Source organism: Cicer arietinum, chromosome 5 (genome assembly GCF_000331145.2).
Source record: "Cicer arietinum cultivar CDC Frontier isolate Library 1 chromosome 5, Cicar.CDCFrontier_v2.0, whole genome shotgun sequence".
Taxonomy (NCBI): Eukaryota; Viridiplantae; Streptophyta; class Magnoliopsida; order Fabales; family Fabaceae; genus Cicer; species Cicer arietinum.
Genome location: NC_021164.2, coordinates 72,402,237 through 72,423,088, shown reverse-complemented (window position 1 = coordinate 72,423,088; position 20,852 = coordinate 72,402,237). Strand labels below are relative to the sequence as shown.

The 20,852-nt window shown below is 29.4% G+C and overlaps 3 protein-coding genes across 3 annotated transcripts in view; all 3 read left to right on the top strand.

Moving 5' to 3' along the window:
* The first annotated feature begins 2,868 nt into the window (after window positions 1-2,868).
* Window positions 2,869-5,206, top strand: LOC101495017 (uncharacterized). The gene is made up of 6 exons (XM_004501531.4): window positions 2,869-2,888; window positions 2,978-3,216; window positions 3,754-4,012; window positions 4,382-4,561; window positions 4,639-4,794; window positions 4,935-5,206. Exons 1-6 carry the CDS (start codon window positions 2,877-2,879, stop codon window positions 5,097-5,099), a joined length of 1,011 nt encoding a protein of 336 aa, XP_004501588.1. The 5' UTR covers window positions 2,869-2,876; the 3' UTR covers window positions 5,100-5,206.
* Window positions 5,207-8,890: 3,684 nt separating this feature from the next.
* LOC101495346 (polyadenylate-binding protein RBP47C'-like) lies at window positions 8,891-12,868 on the top strand. Its single transcript, XM_004501532.4, has 6 exons — window positions 8,891-9,469; window positions 10,494-10,959; window positions 11,531-11,586; window positions 11,667-11,797; window positions 11,897-11,993; window positions 12,406-12,868. The coding sequence occupies exons 1-6, from the start codon at window positions 9,143-9,145 to the stop codon at window positions 12,568-12,570; spliced, it is 1,242 nt and encodes a 413-aa protein (XP_004501589.1). The 5' UTR covers window positions 8,891-9,142; the 3' UTR covers window positions 12,571-12,868.
* Window positions 12,869-16,337: 3,469 nt separating this feature from the next.
* Window positions 16,338-20,852, top strand: part of LOC101495674 (uroporphyrinogen-III synthase, chloroplastic) — a 6,374-nt gene continuing 1,859 nt past the window's right edge. The window contains exons 1-8 of the mRNA XM_004501533.4: window positions 16,338-16,635; window positions 17,456-17,543; window positions 18,064-18,130; window positions 18,878-18,996; window positions 19,395-19,487; window positions 19,602-19,657; window positions 20,210-20,295; window positions 20,681-20,812. Of these exons, the coding sequence (XP_004501590.1) occupies window positions 16,420-16,635; window positions 17,456-17,543; window positions 18,064-18,130; window positions 18,878-18,996; window positions 19,395-19,487; window positions 19,602-19,657; window positions 20,210-20,295; window positions 20,681-20,812 (857 nt within the window). The 5' untranslated portion in view covers window positions 16,338-16,419. The remainder of the gene's footprint in view (window positions 16,636-17,455; window positions 17,544-18,063; window positions 18,131-18,877; window positions 18,997-19,394; window positions 19,488-19,601; window positions 19,658-20,209; window positions 20,296-20,680; window positions 20,813-20,852) is intronic.

Sequence of the window (20,852 nt, the reverse complement as noted above, 5' to 3'; positions counted from 1 at the left end):
AGAATTAATGAAACTCTTATCCTCCTTAAAAATGGATCTAAGGATAGACTGCAACACTCATTCTCTTAGCATACTTGACATGAGGATAAAGGTTAAATGACAGTTTTGCAAATAAAGACAAGTTCAAGGAAACTTAGCAAAGTCTCCAACAACTATATTTTGCTAAGTCATATGTTTAAAGCTCCAAAGGCAACTATAAATAGAGAAGTATTAATCTTCAAACATAAAGAGAATCATCTACAAGAAAACATCTAAGTTATTCGAGCTTATCATCATTCTCTTCATTATACACACTATTCTAAACTTAAACATATTTGAGGATCATTTTTATTGAGTGTGTTATATACAACTTCACATCACTATCTTATCTTAGAAAGTTGTAATTTGATCTCAAACAAATCAAACACATACTTATATATCCTCAAGATGATATAATTTGAGTTATTTTGTAAGCTTGTTGAGGCTAGTAAAAATACAGTTTTGTAAGTCTGGTGAGGCTAAGAAAATATATAGTTGAAAATGTGTAGATCAGATGATGAGTTTTTGAGCACTAGTGAAAATCTCACAAACCTGTGAGGTCTTGAGTAGCCTATATTAGGCAAACCAATATAAATTATGTTTGTAAATCTTCTTAATGTCTACTCTCTTTATATTTATTTTATTCATATCATTAGCACACTTATCATACATATTTTAAACTCATATTATTCTTCTGTAGATCATCATCAATAAGAGGATGATTATTTTCATCTAACCATCTTCACTCCAAAGACAATTTGAGAAAATAATATTAATGTAGGAACTAAATTTTAAAAAGGGTCACAATTTAATCCCTTTCTCGTGACATTCACTTTACTTATGTTGTAACGTCTCAAAATTAACTGTGAATCTTGAGGAAGTTTTTGTAAATAATGCAAATGACACTAAAGTTTTCAATTGAAACTTTGTAAGTGGTTACAAAAGTTAATATAAACTATTTTGTAAACTTTTGAAATAACTTAAAATATTAAAATATTTACAAATTTTTTAAACAACCTTCAAATGAAACCTAATTTAAGTATAAACTCTAATATACACTCAAGACGTGATTCGTGTCCGACTCATGACATTGAAAGACTAACGAGCAATCCAGATACTCCTCAAACTTACAACGTTTACCTATTACCTAAAAAATATTATCCCAACATAGTCAACATCAAACTCAACAACATAGTTTTAATAAATAAAAAATTATAAATGTTTCTCAATTGTACATGTATGCTAAGCATGAGAAATTCTCTTGACAAATTGTATCTCAATATAATAAAATACTATTTATTCATAAACTATATTCAAATATAGGCATGACAATGGGGTAGAGCGGGGGTGAATTTTGTCTCCCCCACCCCAGCACCCGAGCAGTTAGAGAAAACTCGCACGCGCACCTGTTTTTATTGGATGTAAATTTAAGTCCCCATCTCAACTCGTGACGGGGTTCGGGTTTTTCCGTCCACATTCATTCATATATGTAAAATAATAAATTTAAATTCATATTTATTATAATTAAATAGCAAAGTAATTATTAGTATACAATAATAAAATTAAAAAAAAAATTAAAATCATATTTTCTATAGAGATGATTATAATTTTTAATATTGAAAAAAATATTAAATATTATATATATATATATATATATATATATGTACAAAATTTAAAAATGAAAATAATATTACTAATGAGACGGGTTCGGGTGCGAGGTGAATATCAACACCCCTAAACCTGCTCGAGATTTTAATATCGGGAAAAATTTGCACCCGCATCTAATGAAGGCAGGTTTTCTCCGTCCAAATCACGACGGGTTCAGGAAGGTACTCCCGAGTGCAAGTTGTGTTGTCATCCCTATTCAAATACCTCTTCAACCTCTAACATCAAATCTTTCAAACAATTTAAACCACTAGACATTAGTAATCTAACGAATTTTACTCTACATAACAAGTCATAAAAACTACATTGGTTTCGTCCACTTGAATAATTTTTTGTTTGTAAGATTTGACATAATTAAGTTAGTAAATAGTGTCCCACTTACCTTTGCTAACCCATTTCTCTCTCGTCGTACATAGACGAAGAGTTTATCTAACTAATCATGAGCCTCTACTTCCACGAGACAATGTTTGTAGTCATTAGAGTTTTAAACAGGTTTTAAATATGAGTTCACACTTGACCACTTATAAGTCATTCGAACTATAATTTGTAATATTTTGTTGCTTTATATATATAGAATTACTAAATTGGTTTTTGACAAAATAGTAATGAACTATAAATTTTGCAAAAGCTACAATATATGGATTTTGCAAAATCATATGATTTATCGTAAATTTTGTCAAATCCCATCTCGATTCACAAAAATGAAACATATTTTTGAAACTATTAATTCATCTTCTCAATATTTTATATGGGTGATGTTTATAAACTATGTTGAAATATAATAAGTGGGTACATTTTCTGAACATTAATTAGATATTCATTACCTACATGCGACCATATATTTAATCATTACCAAACTTATTATATTTAATCATGATTTATAAGCATTTTGCATAAACTCCTTTTAGCTTTAGAAAAAAAAAAAAGCATTTTACAATAACTTGTATAAACATATCTAACCATGTGCATATCATAATTTATGCAATGTTCATAAACTTTTCATTACCTCCAAAACATTGCATATTTAGACATGCAAATTTTACATGGTCACAATAATTAGCCTACGATACTCTTTGACCCCTTCTCACGCCATGTATCACTCGAGCCTTGACATTTGAAACAGAATTTGTGAAACTAAATGTTCCCTTCAATATTATTTGGATCTTTTCTATTTTTCTTTATGGAGATCTTAGATGGAAACCAAAGTAAGCTCCTATGATCTCTTTCTGCTTACATGTTATTATTTGTTTAATTTGAGACTGACATTGATAATTCATTCATGTATTAATTACAGGACCTAGTAGATATAAAATCTACAAAGAAATTCCCATTGACATTGAGGTTGATAGTTGTAGCTATCGCTGTGGTTTGTGGAATATACATTTGCTCAATTTGTTTAGAGCTAAAAGGTGTACGCACAAATTCAAGGTTTTTAGGTGTTAGTGTATTCAAGCAACCATGTCCTCGTCCTTCCCATGTGGAAGAATGGGAACTTCCCTACTTGCATTATCCAGAACCCAAAACCTATAACAGGTAGTTACAATAATAAAAATGTTTTATCCAACCACTTTTCATAAACTTACAAAAGTTTGTTAGTGGTGGGTAACAATGAGGTTAATTTAATTAATCACATTTTTTATGGTGATTTGAACTAATTATTTATGAACTAAATTAACTATATTTTTACGTGTGATAAACTAGATGTAACATGTATGTAAAAAAAATATATGTTTATGTATTATTATTGTTGAAATAACTATAACTATAATTATATACTATGATTTTGTCCAATAATCGTTATCAGGGCGACCCAATAATTGTGAAGGCTTAAAGGGGAATTAAAAAATGAGATCTTTTTAAAATTAACAACAATAAAATAAGATTTTTTAGCCTAATAAATTTTTACAATATTAAACCATATACAATTAAATATATTCGTGATTGATTAATTTTAAACTGTATTAATGAATAACAAAGTAGTTAATAAAATTAATATTTGTTTAATTAAAAAAAGTTGAGACATAAGACGGTTGAATTTTTAACATATATGGATGATTGATGAAATTGCAGAGAGGAGTGTAGTTGCAATCCTGTTCGGTATTTTTGCATAATGTCAATGCAAAGATCAGGGAGCGGTTGGTTTGAGACATTTTTGAACAGTCATACTAATGTAAGCTCCAATGGAGAAATATTTTCAGTTGGCAAAAGAAGAGAGAACGTTTCTTTAATTTTGAAGACAATAGATGAAGTTTATAATCTTGATTGGTTCACTAGTGCTTCCAAGAATGAATGCTCTGCAGCCGTTGGCTTCAAGTGGATGCTTAATCAAGTACGCGCTTTTCTTTCATCTACTATTTCTATCTAAAATTGTACTTGTTAATTGTACTTGTTAATGTTTAAACTATTTCTTGCGATGAAAGTAAAACAAGAAAAAAGAATGAATTATTGGAAATGTGTTGTTTTTATTGAGAAATGATTATGTTATTTATACATCGTTTTTATCATATTCTTACTAACTAAAATCTATTTAACTAATTAAACAAATGGTTAGTTAGTTATAACTAACTAAATAAGTGATTAATTAGTTACTGATTACGTACCATCAATAGTAATAAGATACAAAATCAAGTTTTAATTAATTTCTTTTGACATCATATCTCTAAATTTTCCCTAACTATTGTGGTATTTTTCAAAACAGGGTTTGATGGAACATCATAAAGAAATAGTAGAATACTTGGAGCAGAGAAAAGTTTCTACAATATTCTTGTTCAGAAGGAATTTACTCCGTAGAATGGTATCTGTGCTTGCCAATTCATATGACAAAGATGTCAAACTATTGAATGGAACACACAAGTCTCACGTGCACTCTACAATGGAGGTTTCTGATTTCTTGCTCTTCCGTTCTTCCTAAAATCTCAAATTAATTTCAAAATTGAATCAACTTTTCTTCTTCAGGCTACAATTCTTGCAAGATACAAACCACAAATCAATATTACGTTATTGATACCAGAGCTAAAGCAAACAAATGAGACAATTGCAAAAGCCATTGCGTATTTTAAGAACATTCGTCATGTTGTTTTATACTACGAGGATCTTGTCAACAACCGCACTGTAAGGCTAACTTGTTTTGACGTGCTTCTCCTATCTTATAGCATAATTCTACAACCTTTGTGTCTTTTTTCAATTTTTTTTACTAGGTGTATGTATCCATGATCAATTTTCTATATATTTTTTAATATTTCATCATACAGAAACTAAAGGATGTTCAAGAATTTCTAAGGGTACCATATAAAGATTTGGAGAGTCATCAAGTCAAGATACATACTGGTCCATTATCGATGCAAATTAAAAATTGGGATGAAGTTCAAAAAAAGTTGACAGAAACGCCATACGAGAGTTTTCTCTATAGAGATTAATCGGACTTTGTCATAAGATCATTTTACTAACATCTAATGCTCCTTAAATATTGTTTGTACTAAATTGTACATATATTTCAAATATTTTGTTTTATGATGATGCTCCATAAGATTTTGTTGTTTGTACAAATAAATAATAAAATATACCATGGCTGCATAAAAATACAAAATACTTATTTCAATTCAAAAACTCCAATAAACTAAAAACTATAATACATTATAAACTACATTAAGATATGAGTAATTATAGCACACGTGTTAAAAAAATCGCATGAACGGTGAATCATGTTTTTTCAATTGTCCAAATAAGACAAGTATGATAGAAAAAATGATACTGTCAGTATGTCGATTTTGTGTTTGGTGAGTCCATATAAGACAAATATGATAGACTAATACTAGTTTGGTGTGTTTTACTGGTTAGTTTAAGCAATCATGATTTATTGGTTTGATTCGATTCAATTCTGTTTTTTTTTGGTACAGTTCAATTCTGTTTTATGTAATGCGTTTTGGTAATATGGTGAATTTTAATTTACTGGTGTAATGTATTCTAAGTTCTACTTTACCGATTTAATTAAATTCTGGTTTACTGGTTTAATGGAATGAGTTCTAATTGATGCTGGTTGAATTAGTTTTGGTTTACTATTTATTTTATGTTACCTGGTTTAGGTAAAAGTTTAGTTGATTTATTTATTTATTTAGTTTATTTATTGTTTTACATTATGTGTAAGCAAAGTAATTTTTTAAGGTTTAGTTGCTGATGCATCATATGGTTACAGTAACTAAAAAAATCATTCAATCTTCCAAAAATAGGCCGTATCATACGGGTTTAGTTGAAGGAGTAAATTGATTTTTTTTTACGATACTCAAAAGGGATTCAATTAAATTGTTATGTTTTATTGTAAGATTATTTTTTTTACGATACTTAAGGAGTAAATTGACTTTTTCATATTTCATCCGTCTTATTTTAAATTTTCTTATTTTAAATATTTTAATTTTTATTTTATGTGTATCAAATTTTTTATTATTAATATAATATTAACGAAGAGACATTATGATTCAAAGTTTGGAGGGGAGTGAAAAGGGGTTTTGGGGAAGATCTTCAACCATATTTGAAAATTGAAGTATGGATGACAAAAAAAAAATCCGTATCCACAAATAAAAATTGCACGGACATGATGCAAATAGCTTAATCGATACAAATTAATAAAATATATATATATTTTGATTATTCGTTAATTAATAAATAACAAGGTGGATGTAATAGTATCCATATCTATAAATATTCATAATTGTAGATAATAAATTATTAAAATTGATATGGTGTAATACTTTTTGTTTATATATTAATATTTTTTATAATAAAATTTTGTAATATATTTTATTTGTGTGAATGTATTAATATTCTGTGTATTGACAAAATAGTAGAATAAATTTTACATAATTATAAAACAAATAATAATTTTTGTATATAAATTAATTTGTTTTATTTAAAAAATGATATCATGATTAGGGATGGGAATAGGCTAGGCCGTCTATCAGGGGCTTATGGTCTGGCCTACTTATAGTCTGGTCTGACCTATTTAATAAAAAGGCTTTAGGCCATTTTTAAAGTCTATTTATTTAAATAGGTCAGACTCGTGCTTATAAAAAAATCTATTAGGCCTGACAGACCGACTTATATATATTTTATTATTTATTAATATTATTTATTATATTAATAATATTATTTCCTATTTTAAATTCTATCAATTAAGTAATTACTCAGTAAGCATTTCATATTTAGTAGTTATTCCATATTCGGTAGCATTCCATATTTGGTAGTCATTTCATATTTGGTAGCTGTTCAATTATTCAATCACTCAGTAGTCTTTCATATTTGTTTAAAAGGTAATAATGAGTGTATTTGTTTCAGAAAAAAAAAATCTATTATTTGACACAAAAAATTATTTTTTAGGGTTTAAAGGATGTTTGTTTCATATTTTTTAAAAATTATTTTAAATAGGCTTTTAAATAGGCTTCCAGGTCAGGCCAGACTTTTAAAAAGATCAGGCCAAACCGAAAAAAAACTTATGATAGGCCATATGCCAAACTTAGGCCTAAAAAATAAATCTAAAAAATAAATCATAGGTCAGGCTCAGGCCTTTCAAAGCCTGGCCTGGCCTGACCTATTCCTACCCCTAATCATGATGTATGTAAATATCCCTTTATATAGTGTATATATTATCTTTATTTAAGAATAATTAATATATTTTTAATTTTGATGTTATAATAAATATAAAGAAGAGATTTAAAGAATTTATTTAAACTTCAAAATCTAATTCGAATACATTTTCTTACATCTTCTAATTCATGAGGATTTTATTCTAAGAACAAAATTAAATGTATCAATTTGAAATATTACAATTTTTTTTTTTTGTCAATATTCACTTCTCTCATGATAGAGTGTCGTCAAACCGGTAATTTATATGATATTTAGTATTTTAATATTCTGAAAAATAAAAATGATAAAATTTTATATAAATTTAATATTTTATTAATAAATATTAAATTAATTGTTTTTATTATTATTTGTAAAAAATATTATATATTAATTTAATAAATAAACCAATGACATAAATATCAATTTAAAAATATGAATCAGATTATTCAAAATTACAAAAAAGAAAAATAAAAATAACGAAATGTTTTATTGAATTGCAAAAATGAGCTAAACAAAATTATTAAACTTGATAATATTGGTGATTAATTATTGATGCTCAGACATTTATTGGTAAAAAAATATCTCTTTGTTGATATAGATTTTCCTAAAATGAATTTTGAAGATTTTTTTTTTTCATCACTTTATATTCAAAATTTATCCAACTAAGAAATATGCGGAAGATGATTGGATTATTCTCAATACTCTGATAAAATATTTTATTTTTGTTGTAAATTATTTAATACTATTTCTACTACAAATAAATCGATTAATAAAGATAATAGAGATGGAAGAAATATTAATTATAAATTAAGAAATCGCGACAAATAATAAATTCATCATTAACATGAGAAATATTAGTTATAAATTGAGAAATCACAAGACAAAGTAACGAGGACAATGCTAACATGAGTTATTAGTGACATAATGTTTATACACACTATTTTCTTCATCAACTAAAACATATAGGATTTTACGTGAATTTTTGATATTGTTGAAGAACAGAAATACCTTATTTAGTTTGTTAAAAATATAGATAAAATATATTTAAAAATATCATGATTTTTACTAATTTTTTATTTATAATTATAAAATAAGGTATTAATAATTTATTTACTAATTTTTTAAAATACTATAATTTTATTTTAAATATTAATAATTTATTTATTAATTTTTAAAAAAAATATAATTTTATTTTAGTTCTATCATGTTGAACCGACTCAGTTAAACAAAAATAAAATTGTAAAATTAATTAGAGAGGAACCGGTAATAGTTTATGACCAAAGTGATTACTATTATTTAATTAAAAAAGATGGAAGGTTAGTTAGTGATTACGTAGACCAACTATCAACACACACGAAAGAGGTAAAAAAAAAAGGTTAAAAATCCACAAGGAAGTGAGTGATGGAAAGAAAGAGGTGGCGGCGGATTCTGGAGAAAGAGGCGAAGCATAGTACTACTACTAGTAGTTAGTTAGTAGTGTCATTCATCCCTTATTAACAGATCCAACGGTCAGTATCTAAACCCGTCATTTAATCCAACGGTTGTACCTTCAACCTCGTTCACAAAGACAATACATCCAAGAATCCTCATCATAAATACTAATCCTCTTGTACCCTCGCCGCTCTCTCTCTCTCTCTCTCTCTCTCTCTCTCAAATTCCAGATTCTATAATTCTCTTCAATTCATTACCCTTATCTCTATTTCTCCATCAAAACAAATTTATCTCTCTTAAATTTATGACTATCGCTTGCCGTATCAATTTGTAATTCTGAGAAGGAAAACAAAAAATATACAGAGAGTGAGAGATAGTGGGGTATAGTAGTAATAATTAATTAGACGATAAGATGCAATCATCCAACGGCTCTGATTTGCAACCAACGGACCAACAGAATCAACAACGCCAACAGAAAACAACGCCGCCGCCGCCGCCACACCAGTGGGTGCCGATGCAATACCCTGCGGCAGCAATGGTAATGCAGCATCACATGTTACCGCCTCAACATTATGCGCCGCCGTCACCTCATCACTACATTCCTTACCATCACTACCAGCACCAAATTACGCACGTGCATCAACGATCCAGCGCCGATAATAAGACCATCTGGGTCGGTGATTTGCACCATTGGATGGATGAAAATTATCTCCACTGTTGTTTCGCTTCCACCGCTGAGGTTTTTCAATTTTCCTTTTTTTTAAATATTTTTTACGTTCTTTTAACTTTTTCTTTTTGTTGATTTTATATTTTTATCAACATTTAATAGTTCTTGTTTGTTTCTTTGGCTACTTTCTGTCTTTTGATTGATATCAAAATGTAATATTGATTGTAACTTGTAATAACTAATAAGTTAGGGATAACCTTTCCAATAGGGAAAATACACGAGGTTCATAATTGGGTTGTCGTTTCTAATTAAGAAGATTCGGTGCTGCTTGCTACATTTGGGTTTTGTGTCAACCTCAGCACGAAGGATTTTTTTTTTTTGCATTTTCTGTAATAATTGTGTTTTAAGTACAATTGTTAACTCAAGAATAAAGGTTGAGTAATTGAAAGGGAACTGTGGATGTAGACTTGAACCTTTCTTTATCAATTATCACTATTAGACCACCATCAATTTAGTCTCCAACTCTAAGTATCACCCTATCTCATTATTTAGTAGCCGTCCTTAAATTATATGAATTCATCAAGGTAATACCAAACTATATAAAATACGGATTTTATATAGTTTAGTAGCCAACTTGACAAGTTTCATATATATAATTTAAGGACTATTATTATTTTGATATAGTTTAAGAACTAAATAGGAGAGACAGTAATACTCAAAGGACTAAATTGATGGTGTACTTTTTTTGTTATTTCACGTGTTTGTGTGCATTGTGCAAATGTCTGAACTCTTCAGTGTGATAAAGTTTTGGTTTTGTATAATTAGAAGTGTTAATGGTTTAGTATTAAAGAGAAAATGGAAGTTTGTACCCTTTTTGACTTGGGCTTAAGTGGTGAAGGTTTCAGGTACAGTTATTGCAGGTGGCTAGTTTTAACTAAAAAAGGTGACATCATTGCAATTTATTACCATTCTTGTTTGGTGGAAATATAATCTAAATTTTGACAGTTTGTTTATGATAGAAAAATGGTTCATGAGATTCTCATTTTGTTTGAGATGGGTTAACAATTGCATCTTATTTTGTCATACATTTTTGCAGATTTTTTCCATTAAGGTTATTCGCAATAAGCATACTGGTCAATCAGAGGGTTATGGATTCGTGGAGTTCCATTCACATGGCACAGCTGAGAAAGTTTTGCAGAATTTTGCTGGGGTTTTGATGCCTAACACAGATCAACCTTTTCGCCTTAACTGGGCAACATTTAGCACAGGAGACAAACGTTCAGATAATGTTCCTGATCTTTCTATTTTTGTAGGAGATTTAGCTACTGATGTTACAGATAGCATGTTGCATGAAACTTTCTCTAATAAATACCCTTCTGTTAAAGCTGCAAAAGTTGTTTTTGATGCCAATACCGGTCGTTCAAAGGGTTATGGTTTCGTTAGGTTTGGAGATGATAACGAGAGGTCTCAGGCTATGAATGAAATGAATGGTGTTTACTGTTCTAGCAGGCCTATGCGAATCGGGGCTGCAACTCCTAGGAAATCCTCTGGCTATCAACAAGGTATGGCAACTCATATAATACCTTATATCTGAAATTTTACTCTTCAAAAAGAAGACGAGAAAAATGTTATATGTTCAAATTTCAATTGGAAGACAACACTTTTAGACACCTTTTATATCCTCAAATTTTATTTGTTATGCTTCATATTCTTGCCGAGTAATATGTGGAATTGAATTTTTATGCTTATATAAATGTATGCATGGTTTTAAGGTTTAATTGGTGATATAGATTTGGTTAAAATAGTGTTATTGCTACATTATCTTTATATAAATTATAAATTTATTGCTTGAAATGACAATTACTATGTCTTCCAAGTTCCAATTTTACTGACGGTATTTATTCCTTAGAAGGCAAATACCAAATTCATTGAACTCCTTGAATCCATTTACTTATTAATTTCTTGTTTTCACAGTTTTCAATATCTTTTAGATTTTTTTTAAATGTCTTTTAAATTTAACATCAGCGTTTGTTTTTCAACTGCATGCTGCCTTACATCTCTACTAGTTGGGTACTGCATGCTGCCTTACATCTCTACTAGTTGGGTATTGATTTAGTTTGTTTCTTTGTATAGGAGGCCAGTCAAATGGCACATCCAGCCAATCCGAAGCTGATTCTACAAATACAACTGTAAGTTTTTGAGCCTTTTATTATGTTACTTTTTTATTTAAAAATATTGTCACTAATTTTCTATGGATGATTCATTGTAGATATTTGTTGGAGGACTTGACCCTAATGCTACTGCTGAAGATCTCAGAGAACCATTCTCCGAGTATGGTGAGATAGTCTCAGTTAAGATACCTGTCGGAAAAGGATGTGGCTTTGTACAATTTGCCAACAGGTAAAATCTATATCTGTTTTCAACTCTCTGCACATTAAGAGATAACATGGTTTTTACTCTCAATTTGTTCTCTAATCATTCTAAACAACCGATGTTCAGAAATAATGCTGAAGAGGCATTGCAGAAGCTAAATGGTGCAACAATTGGCAAGCAAACAGTTCGTCTTTCTTGGGGCCGCAATCCGGCAAATAAGCAGGTAATTTCTCTCTACCATATACCGAGACCTATTACTTCAGGCCATCTTATGAGGTCTATTGATCTATAGGGGTAAGTGTAGTTTAATGACAATAACTCACCTAGTAATAGAAAATAGTTTCATTTGTTCTCGGCTGCTAAATTTAATGAAGTATAGTATGCAATCCTGCTCTGAGTTTTTTGCTAATTTAGATCAAACAAATTTTATCGTTCATTAATGAATTGTCACATTCAAATGAAGACTCTAATAAAACTACAGAAGAGTAGTTCATTTAATGATGTTATGGAATATTATTTTTTCCAAAAAAAGACAAACTTTCTAGCAACTGCTGGAGTACCAGATTGTCTCTACGCTGTCATTAATTGCATTTTATGATTATTCTATCTCAATTGACATATCTCTTTGGCTGCAGTTTAGGATGGATTTCGGCAGTCCCTGGAATGGGGCGTATTATGGAGGGCCTGTTTATGACGGTTATGGATATGCTGCATTGCCGCATCCCCATGACCCTAGCATGTATGCTGCTGCTTATGGGGCTTACCCCATTTATGGAGGACACCAACAGCAAGTAAGCTGAATGAAATGTAGTGCAGAAGTAATACTCACAACAGCATCATGTTTAAACGAGAAAAATAACTTTTCTCCCTTGTAACTTGCTTGGTCTGTTGTATTCTGAAGAATCCCTCCTAATTGTGGAGTGGACTTGAGTTTTGACAGCATGAGGTAGAACAGTAGGAATCAATTTAATCATTCGTTTAGTTAGTTAGCCTCGTAGGAGTAATGAGGAACTTAAAACTCATTTATTGAAATAATTATCTCTAAGTATGCCTCTGCACTAGCTATTGCCTGCAATATACAGGTCCTTGGTTCTTACATTTCTTCTGTGCCTATATTTTAATTGCATGCAATGTCCAAAGGCTGTTTTCCCTCCTCTACCCTGCTTATGCTTGAAAGTTGAAACCTCATTCACTTTGATGATCTACATGATCCTTAAAATTCTGATCTTTATCAAGTTTTGTAACATGATATCAAAGCCATGATGTCCAACTTGAAGAAAATGATTCTGCTGCATTCTCAATTTTTCCTTTTCATCTTGTTTATTTTTCATTCTCCCGAGAAAAATCTTGGTGAACCATAATTGTTCTTTATGTCAATTTTATTTTCATTCATTTTTGCTTTTCTATTTTCCCCAGAAAATCCGAAGGTTTCCATATTTCATGTTTGTTTTGGTTCTCTCCCCCCCTCCCACCTCTCTTGATCCGTCATTTTTCTTACATCTACGGTTGTTGCATGTTTTTGTTTTGCTGCATCTTTTTATCTCTGCATTCAGAGTTTGGCTGAATCAGACCTCATTTACATTCCAGCAGTCTTTCTTTGATTCTGTTTTGTCTCACTTTTACCTTTTAACTATACCTACCGGGAAAATATGTTGTTAGATACCCACTCCATCGTAAAATTAGTGTTGTTTAAGGTTTAGATTAACAAAAATAATAAATGAATGAATAAATTTAACGATTTGCCAAAATTATCTTCATTGGTTATAAAAAAAGTTGTCATAAATGCATAATGGAATCATGTAATGATGTGAATTATTCCGGGGTTACCTAGATAGTTTGTATTCCACCACCAGCGTCTTCTGGATTGGTAAGGCTGAAGTGTATTTTGACAACAACAAAAAACACCTTTGAATTGGTAATTTCAAATGTCTATTTTGGAAGTTTTTGAGAATATAGTTAAGTGGAAAAAGAAACCATTTAAAATAAATTACTTAATTTTGCATTGAATACAAATAAAGTAATATTTATTTTGCTTTAAATTTTTTTTGCTAAAATGATTTTGGTAGAGTATCTACATCGGTATTTTTTCAAATGTAATATAATTCTAGATATATGAAGTTTTTGTCACTAGTGGCTATCATCAAATATATTATTAATTTATCATAGAAGTTTTTGTCATCAAATATATTACTAATTTATAATAGTTGGAAAAGGTGTGATGATTGAAACATGAGTGTATGTGGGTGCAATGTTGTATTATAGTGTTGTTGTGTCTCATAAATGGGAAATGCAGTGGAGATTTTGGAGCAGTGGAATGTGTTCAAAAATAAGATATATGAGTGGTAAATGCGGTGATCATTTTTATGCTATAAATGCTTGCTTCTTTTAGAGTGATCTAATCCAGCATTTCTTATGCTTTGAATGTTTAGCGTGATATTTTATTTAGCGGACCTTGATGGAGTTATACGCGTGAATGCAATATATATATAGAGAGAGAGATACAGATATAGTAGTACACTTGTTTATAATAAAATAGTAGGGCAATTGGTATAGTTTAGTTTAACATTGTTTGAAATGTTCCTGTAAGGAGAAGCAAATCAGCAATCATACACTATGAGCTATTTATATACTTTAAGGGCATTATTATTATGGAAATGTATATAGTGTTGCTATCTTAAGGAATGGTAGTTCTTTCCGCTTTAAGCAACTTTTTTTTATTGTGCCACAAGAGCAGACCTTGTAATACGTTTAATTATGGCCTATTGGTATGGATGCAAAGGATATATAATGAATTCAATTATGGTAAATTTAAATCATGATACACAATGACCATCTATGATGGTGGTTCACAATAGAAGTCATCTATGTATAATTTGTCACAAGAGAGAAGTATACATTATCACTTCCATCTTCCTTTTTATATTTTTAATTTTTAATTTTTTTATGTATTATAATTAAATTGTTAATATTTATTTAATTAAAATTTTAATTATACTTTTGTTATCTCAGTTTTAATTTTTTAAATAAATCTCCTATAAGAATTTTAAGTGAAAGAGCGTAGGATTATATTTAGTAGAAATGTACATGAAATATCATTTCATGTAATAATTTAACATAGTACACACAATTGATAAATGTCAATTTTTTTTAGAGATAATTGTAAAATAATAATTAATGTTAAATTTAATAATAGTCTCCTTTATTCTCCATTTAAAAAAACTATATTAGAACTAGTAATTTTTAAAATAAAATAATCAAAAATAATTTTAAAATATTTAAAAGAGAAAGAAAGAAAAATACCACACGCATGGTCACACTAACACTAGAAGAAGCCTTTATTTAAAATAAATAATATTTTACAAAAAATTAAATTCAGAAGATACGTGTTAAACAATCAAACGTAAAAATTTAATATTTGAAATTGTGTATGTGCTTTTAGAGTTCAATGTGAGTCTTTGGAGACATATTAAATAAGATCAAAAACTGAACCCTAAAGGATGAAACCAAAATACATTTTGTTAAACCAAAAATCTAAAGGATGAGACCGAAAACAATTAAATGAAGAAATTTTGAACTGTACATATCATTGGTAATAAGTCACGATATTTTATACGAATCAATTATAATATAATATTTATAACTTAGTATATAAATTGTAAATGAAACAAATATTTTTTATTGAGATATTTATTAAAGTACAATTTTTTATAAGGTTAAAAAGATATTTTACAAATCAATTATAATAATATAATTATAATTTATTATTTAAATTATATACAAAATAAATTGTTTTTCAAGAGTAATTTGATAAAAGATGATATAGAGACAACTATAAATAAAAGAGAAATATATATTTCACTAGTGTTATATTTTCTAAATAAAATTTGTAAGAAAATTATAATATAATAAATATAATTTAATATATAAATTATATACGGAATAAATATTTTTTATAAATTAATTTTAATATGATAATTATAATTTATTATAAAAATCAATCACAAAATAAATATATTTTGATCAATTAATTAAAAAATAATAGATATTTCATAAATAAATTAGTTAAAAAAAATACCTAATCTGAAACTTTAAATCTTAAAAGACTGTAAATATATTTTATATCAACAAATAACAAGAACAATTAATTTTTTTTATCACAACATAAAATCGTAAATGTCATCATAAAATAATTATATACTCAACGATTTATATTTTACATTAAATGTATGATCGTTAAAGTATATTCAATAGTTTCAAATTATCATTAAAATTTTAAAAATTTATTTATATATTTTGATAATATAAATAATTTTTACAATATTAATTAATAATAATAATTAAATCATTAATAATGTTTAAAAGTCATATATATATATATATATAATTAATTACGATATATTAAAAAAAACTTTTTATTTTGTTAATCCATGAAAATAAAACTCAAAGAAATTTAATAATTCGTGTATAAAAAATAAAAAAAATCCAATAAAATATAGATTATTTAATTGAAAAGGGGTTTTGTCGCCTTGTCGGTATTGCAATACCAATCATGTATGTAATGAATATTAAATTTAAAAAAAGAAGCAGGGGCAAGTGGAAATGCAATTGTTGATGTGATAACAGCTGGTATCTTCGCTCAACACGTTTCAATGGCTCAATTTTGTGTCTCCCCTCTCTGTCATGCACCTTCTCCTCGTCTTCAACTTCACCGGCAACAACAATTCTTCTTCCTTTCTCAGCTTATCGCTCCTCCTTCAACCTATTCCAACTCCTCTTTCACTTTTGCTGCTTCCACTTCCAATTTCACCCCCAATGTCGTCGTTACCAGAGAACGTGGCAAAAACGCCAAACTCATCACTGCTTTGGTACTCACTACATTACATTGCATTACACTGTGCTTGATTTTAGTCCCTCGAACTCAAATTTACTATGATTTCTTTTCTGATTCTCATTTCTTATTAGTCTCTGGTTAAGCTTTTCCTGAAATTCGAATCGTTTTCTCTTTCAACTATTAGAACTATGTCACGTTTTTCAATTAATTGAACGCAATTCCGTCATTTACATGTTCGATTAAAGGTTCAAATGAATCTCAATATTTTCATTGATTTTGTTTTTTTTTTCCTTTGGAAATTTATGCTGCTTGTAATTTATTAATTAATTTATTATTATGCGCTTTTATGTATCTTTGAACCACGTTCTCTTAAAATAAGAAAGTATTAATAACTATAAAAGGCCAACGTCCAGACTGTGATTTAGATTTCTATATGTATGTGTTCAAAATTTTGAATAATAAAATTTATTTTATGCATTTTGAAGTTCCATTAAGCTGACTAAATTTTGTTGTCTGACAGTAAAAATTGATGTTGCATATATTGTATTTTTTTTTCTCTATATTCATGTACTAGTGTATGTCTGAACTTTGAATTAATTAGTTTATTTAAGGTGTAAAAGTTCATAATAATTTTTTTACTAAGAGGGCTTTTGAGAAAAGAGAAACTTTTTTTGTCAAAAATAATTAAAACATTCAATTTAACCAAACATGCAATGAGATGATCAGCTAGGTTTGAAACTCAGGTCATGTTAATTAAATGAAAAGAGGGATTCAAATGATACCAACTGTTGTAAGATTAGGTTTGATTGATCACATACACTGAAACTATTATGATGATCCAATGTCAAGTGCAGGCCAAACATGAAATCAGTTGTTTGGAGCTTCCACTCATTGAGCACCTAAGGGGACCTGATTTTGACAGGCTTCCTTGTGCATTAAGTGGTAAGTTCTAGGAAAAACCGATGTTCTTAACATTTAAATATTTTGCGAAGTAGGATCATTCCGGTTTTTTAATCTAGTACATATATTATATTATGATTTGATTATTACTGGGTCAATTTTTAGAAAAAATTTATGTGCTTAATGGAAACAAAGGTGCAGAGATGACATTTCAAAATTCTATGTAAAGTTGATAACTTGATGCCACAATATCATTATCAGGGATTGATGAGCTATTTCTCATCACAAATGGTTTCTCTATGGTATGATTAATGATTTGTAAGAAACTGGGTTGGGTTCCTTTATGTGGATTGATATCTTAACCGAAGTAGCGTGGATAAATATGGCATTTGTGATTCCATGATAATTTTGTCAACTTAAAAAGTCATTTGCATGTTATATCTTTTGGATATCTTTTCTGATACACATGATAACATGGATCAAGCTGTCAATTTCATGCTTATTATGAGTACCTTATCAATATTCACCTATTCATTTCTTCCCTTGATTCTTGTTCTTGCAGATAATGCATTTGATTGGGTTGTCATAACTTCTCCTGAGGCTGGTTCAGTCTTTCTAGAAGCATGGAGGTAAGGATTTAGGTTTGGTTGGTTAAGTTGTGTAAAAATTGCTCAAGTTATGTAGTTCAGATGAATTATGTCTGAAAATTCAAATTTGAAGGTTAAGTAACTACATTCATACAAAAGTAACCTTTAGTTACCTTTAAATGATTTTGAAAATTTTGAATGTATTTTTGATGAATTATTTCTGAAAATTCAAATTTTGAAGTGAACTAATCTTTAGTTATCTTCAAATGATTTTAAATTTATTGGCAAATCATTTCCACCTTCAAACATTCACCCCTCCAAAGTCACTTTATCCATGATGAGGGGTACCTTAAGTTGGTGTTTCTGTTAAAAAAATTGTTATTTTTCTTCAAGGACTTGACGTCTTGCTCTTTTTTCTCTCTAATGATGATTTTATACCATTTTAATAATTATGGTACCATGTAGTCATCTAGGCAAAATGCTTGAAATATCTTTCATTATGCAACATGTTATCCAGTTGTTTTTTATTTACCATCTAAATCGTGCACGAGTTGTTAAAGATGAAAATGTAAATTTGTTGAATATTCAATGTTTTTAATTGTTGTGGTCTAATTTGTCGGTGTAGTTTATAGTTGGTCAGATGCAGTGATATAAAGAACATAAAAAAACTAAACCTTTTTTTGTTCTGTTCTGTTCTTTACAATACCTTTTTTTTTGTAGTTCATATATTGTTATTGAGCACGTAATTTTCTAAGAAATGATTAGCTTAGTCTTAACTGTTGTCCTTAGAGCTGCTGGGATGCCTCGCGTCAGAATAGGTGTTGTTGGATCAGGTACTGCAAGCATTTTCAAGGAAGCTTTGCTGTCTTCAAACCAATCACTCGATGTTGCCTTTGCACCATCAAAAGGTATCCATGTTTGTCAGTTAAGTGTAGACTGAATTTAAATGGCTCCTGCATTGCATTTCCCCAGTTTTGCTTCTTCACCATGATGGATGACTGACTCAAGAAATACAAATTAATTCCCAAATCGTACTAGTATTTTGTGGATATTCCAGGAATATATACTATACAATAGTTCTAAGATATGCCTCCAGGTAGGTGAGAGAAGGACTTGGCTTTACTTTGATTGTTTTGTTGCTTCTGTGAATCAGGGGCGCAACCGTCTTTAGCAATTTGTCCGTAGTTGATCATATTGCTAATTAGTATTAGTATAATAGTTAAGAGAATTGAAGCTTGTTTTCAGTAAACTGTAATTTAAGGCTTCAACTTCTGAAAGTGACTAATTAAGGATTTGATATTTTCAGCAACAGGAAAAGTTTTGGCTACAGAGCTTCCCCAAATAGGAAATAAAACCACCATTCTATATCCTGCTTCTGCGAAGGCTAGCAATGAGATTGGTATGGGAAATGTTCTTGTTGCCTATAAAAAAATAACATTTACTATTTTAAAGTTTTACTTTAAAATTACTTTAGTTATGGTATTCTGATAGTTTGTGATATATACATAACCAGAGGAAGGGCTTTCAAGTCGTGGATTTGAAGTTACAAGGATGAATACATATACAACGGTAAAATGTTTTAGTCTTGGTGTTCCCTTCTTTTTCAAGAAAACACGGTCCAATACAAACTTTCCTTGCAATCACTGCATATTTGATAAGTGTTTCTTACAATTAATCGGGCTTCATTAAGTGTAATTAGTGATACATTCCCTGTAATATATTTCATGGCCTGTTTGGAAGTTGTGTTTCTGAAAATGATTTTCCTGCTATGATGTATTTTGTCAAGTGTGTCACATTATGCAAAGTGCAGTTTGGAGGAAAAGGTTAAGGAATGCTTGAAAACGTTTCCTTTTCATACAAATTTTCCCGTATAAATTTTTTATAAATTTTATGTAGAAGTTTATAACTTCAGAATAATGCATGCACATACTTCTACACCAGCATCACTAGCTTTTGTTCATTGTCATTTCAGAAAAGAATAGATTGCAAACGGTTTGCTTAGCTTGGTCATAACCAACTATTTCTCGCACTTGGAATGACAACTAGTTTGGACTGTTTATGGATTATTATATATCTCTGCCAGATATTTACTGTTTCCCCTAATTCTAACTTAGCCGTCAGGTGCCAGTTCAACATGTTGACCAGATGGTTCTAAAACAAGCACTTGCTGCCACTGTTGTTACAGTAGCTTCACCATCTGCAATTCGGTGAGTTTCTTTTTGCTTCTTCCCATATTGCTTTTTAGTATTTTAATAATTTAATATCCATTTCAAATCTAATATATAGTTAAGTCAATTATATTTTGATTCAATAAGTCAACTGTGTAAGTGGGCGCTATGTGGTGTACTTCCGTGATGAGTTCCATTGACTTAACTCTTTCATACCAACTAACTGTGTTAGTACCTTAGTTAGTTAAGTGTCCTAATGCTTATTGCAGTTGTAAGATTCACGAAAAAAACTTGCTTTATCTTCTTATTTGCACTTAAAAAATAGGCAGGGCATTTTTTTCTTAGGAAGAATATTATTTAGTATTTATGCAGCTGATTTTTTTCCTGAGATAACTTACCTAGTTCACCTGCTCTTCCACAACAGGGCCTGGAAGAATCTCATTTCAGATTCTGATTGGAGCAATTCTGTTGCATGCATTGGTGAGACAACTGCTGCAATGGCAAGAAGATTAGGCTTCAGAAATGTGTACTACCCAGCACAACCAGGCCTTGAAGGGTAAACACAAATCCGCTTTTTAGAATAGTTTGGGGGGGGG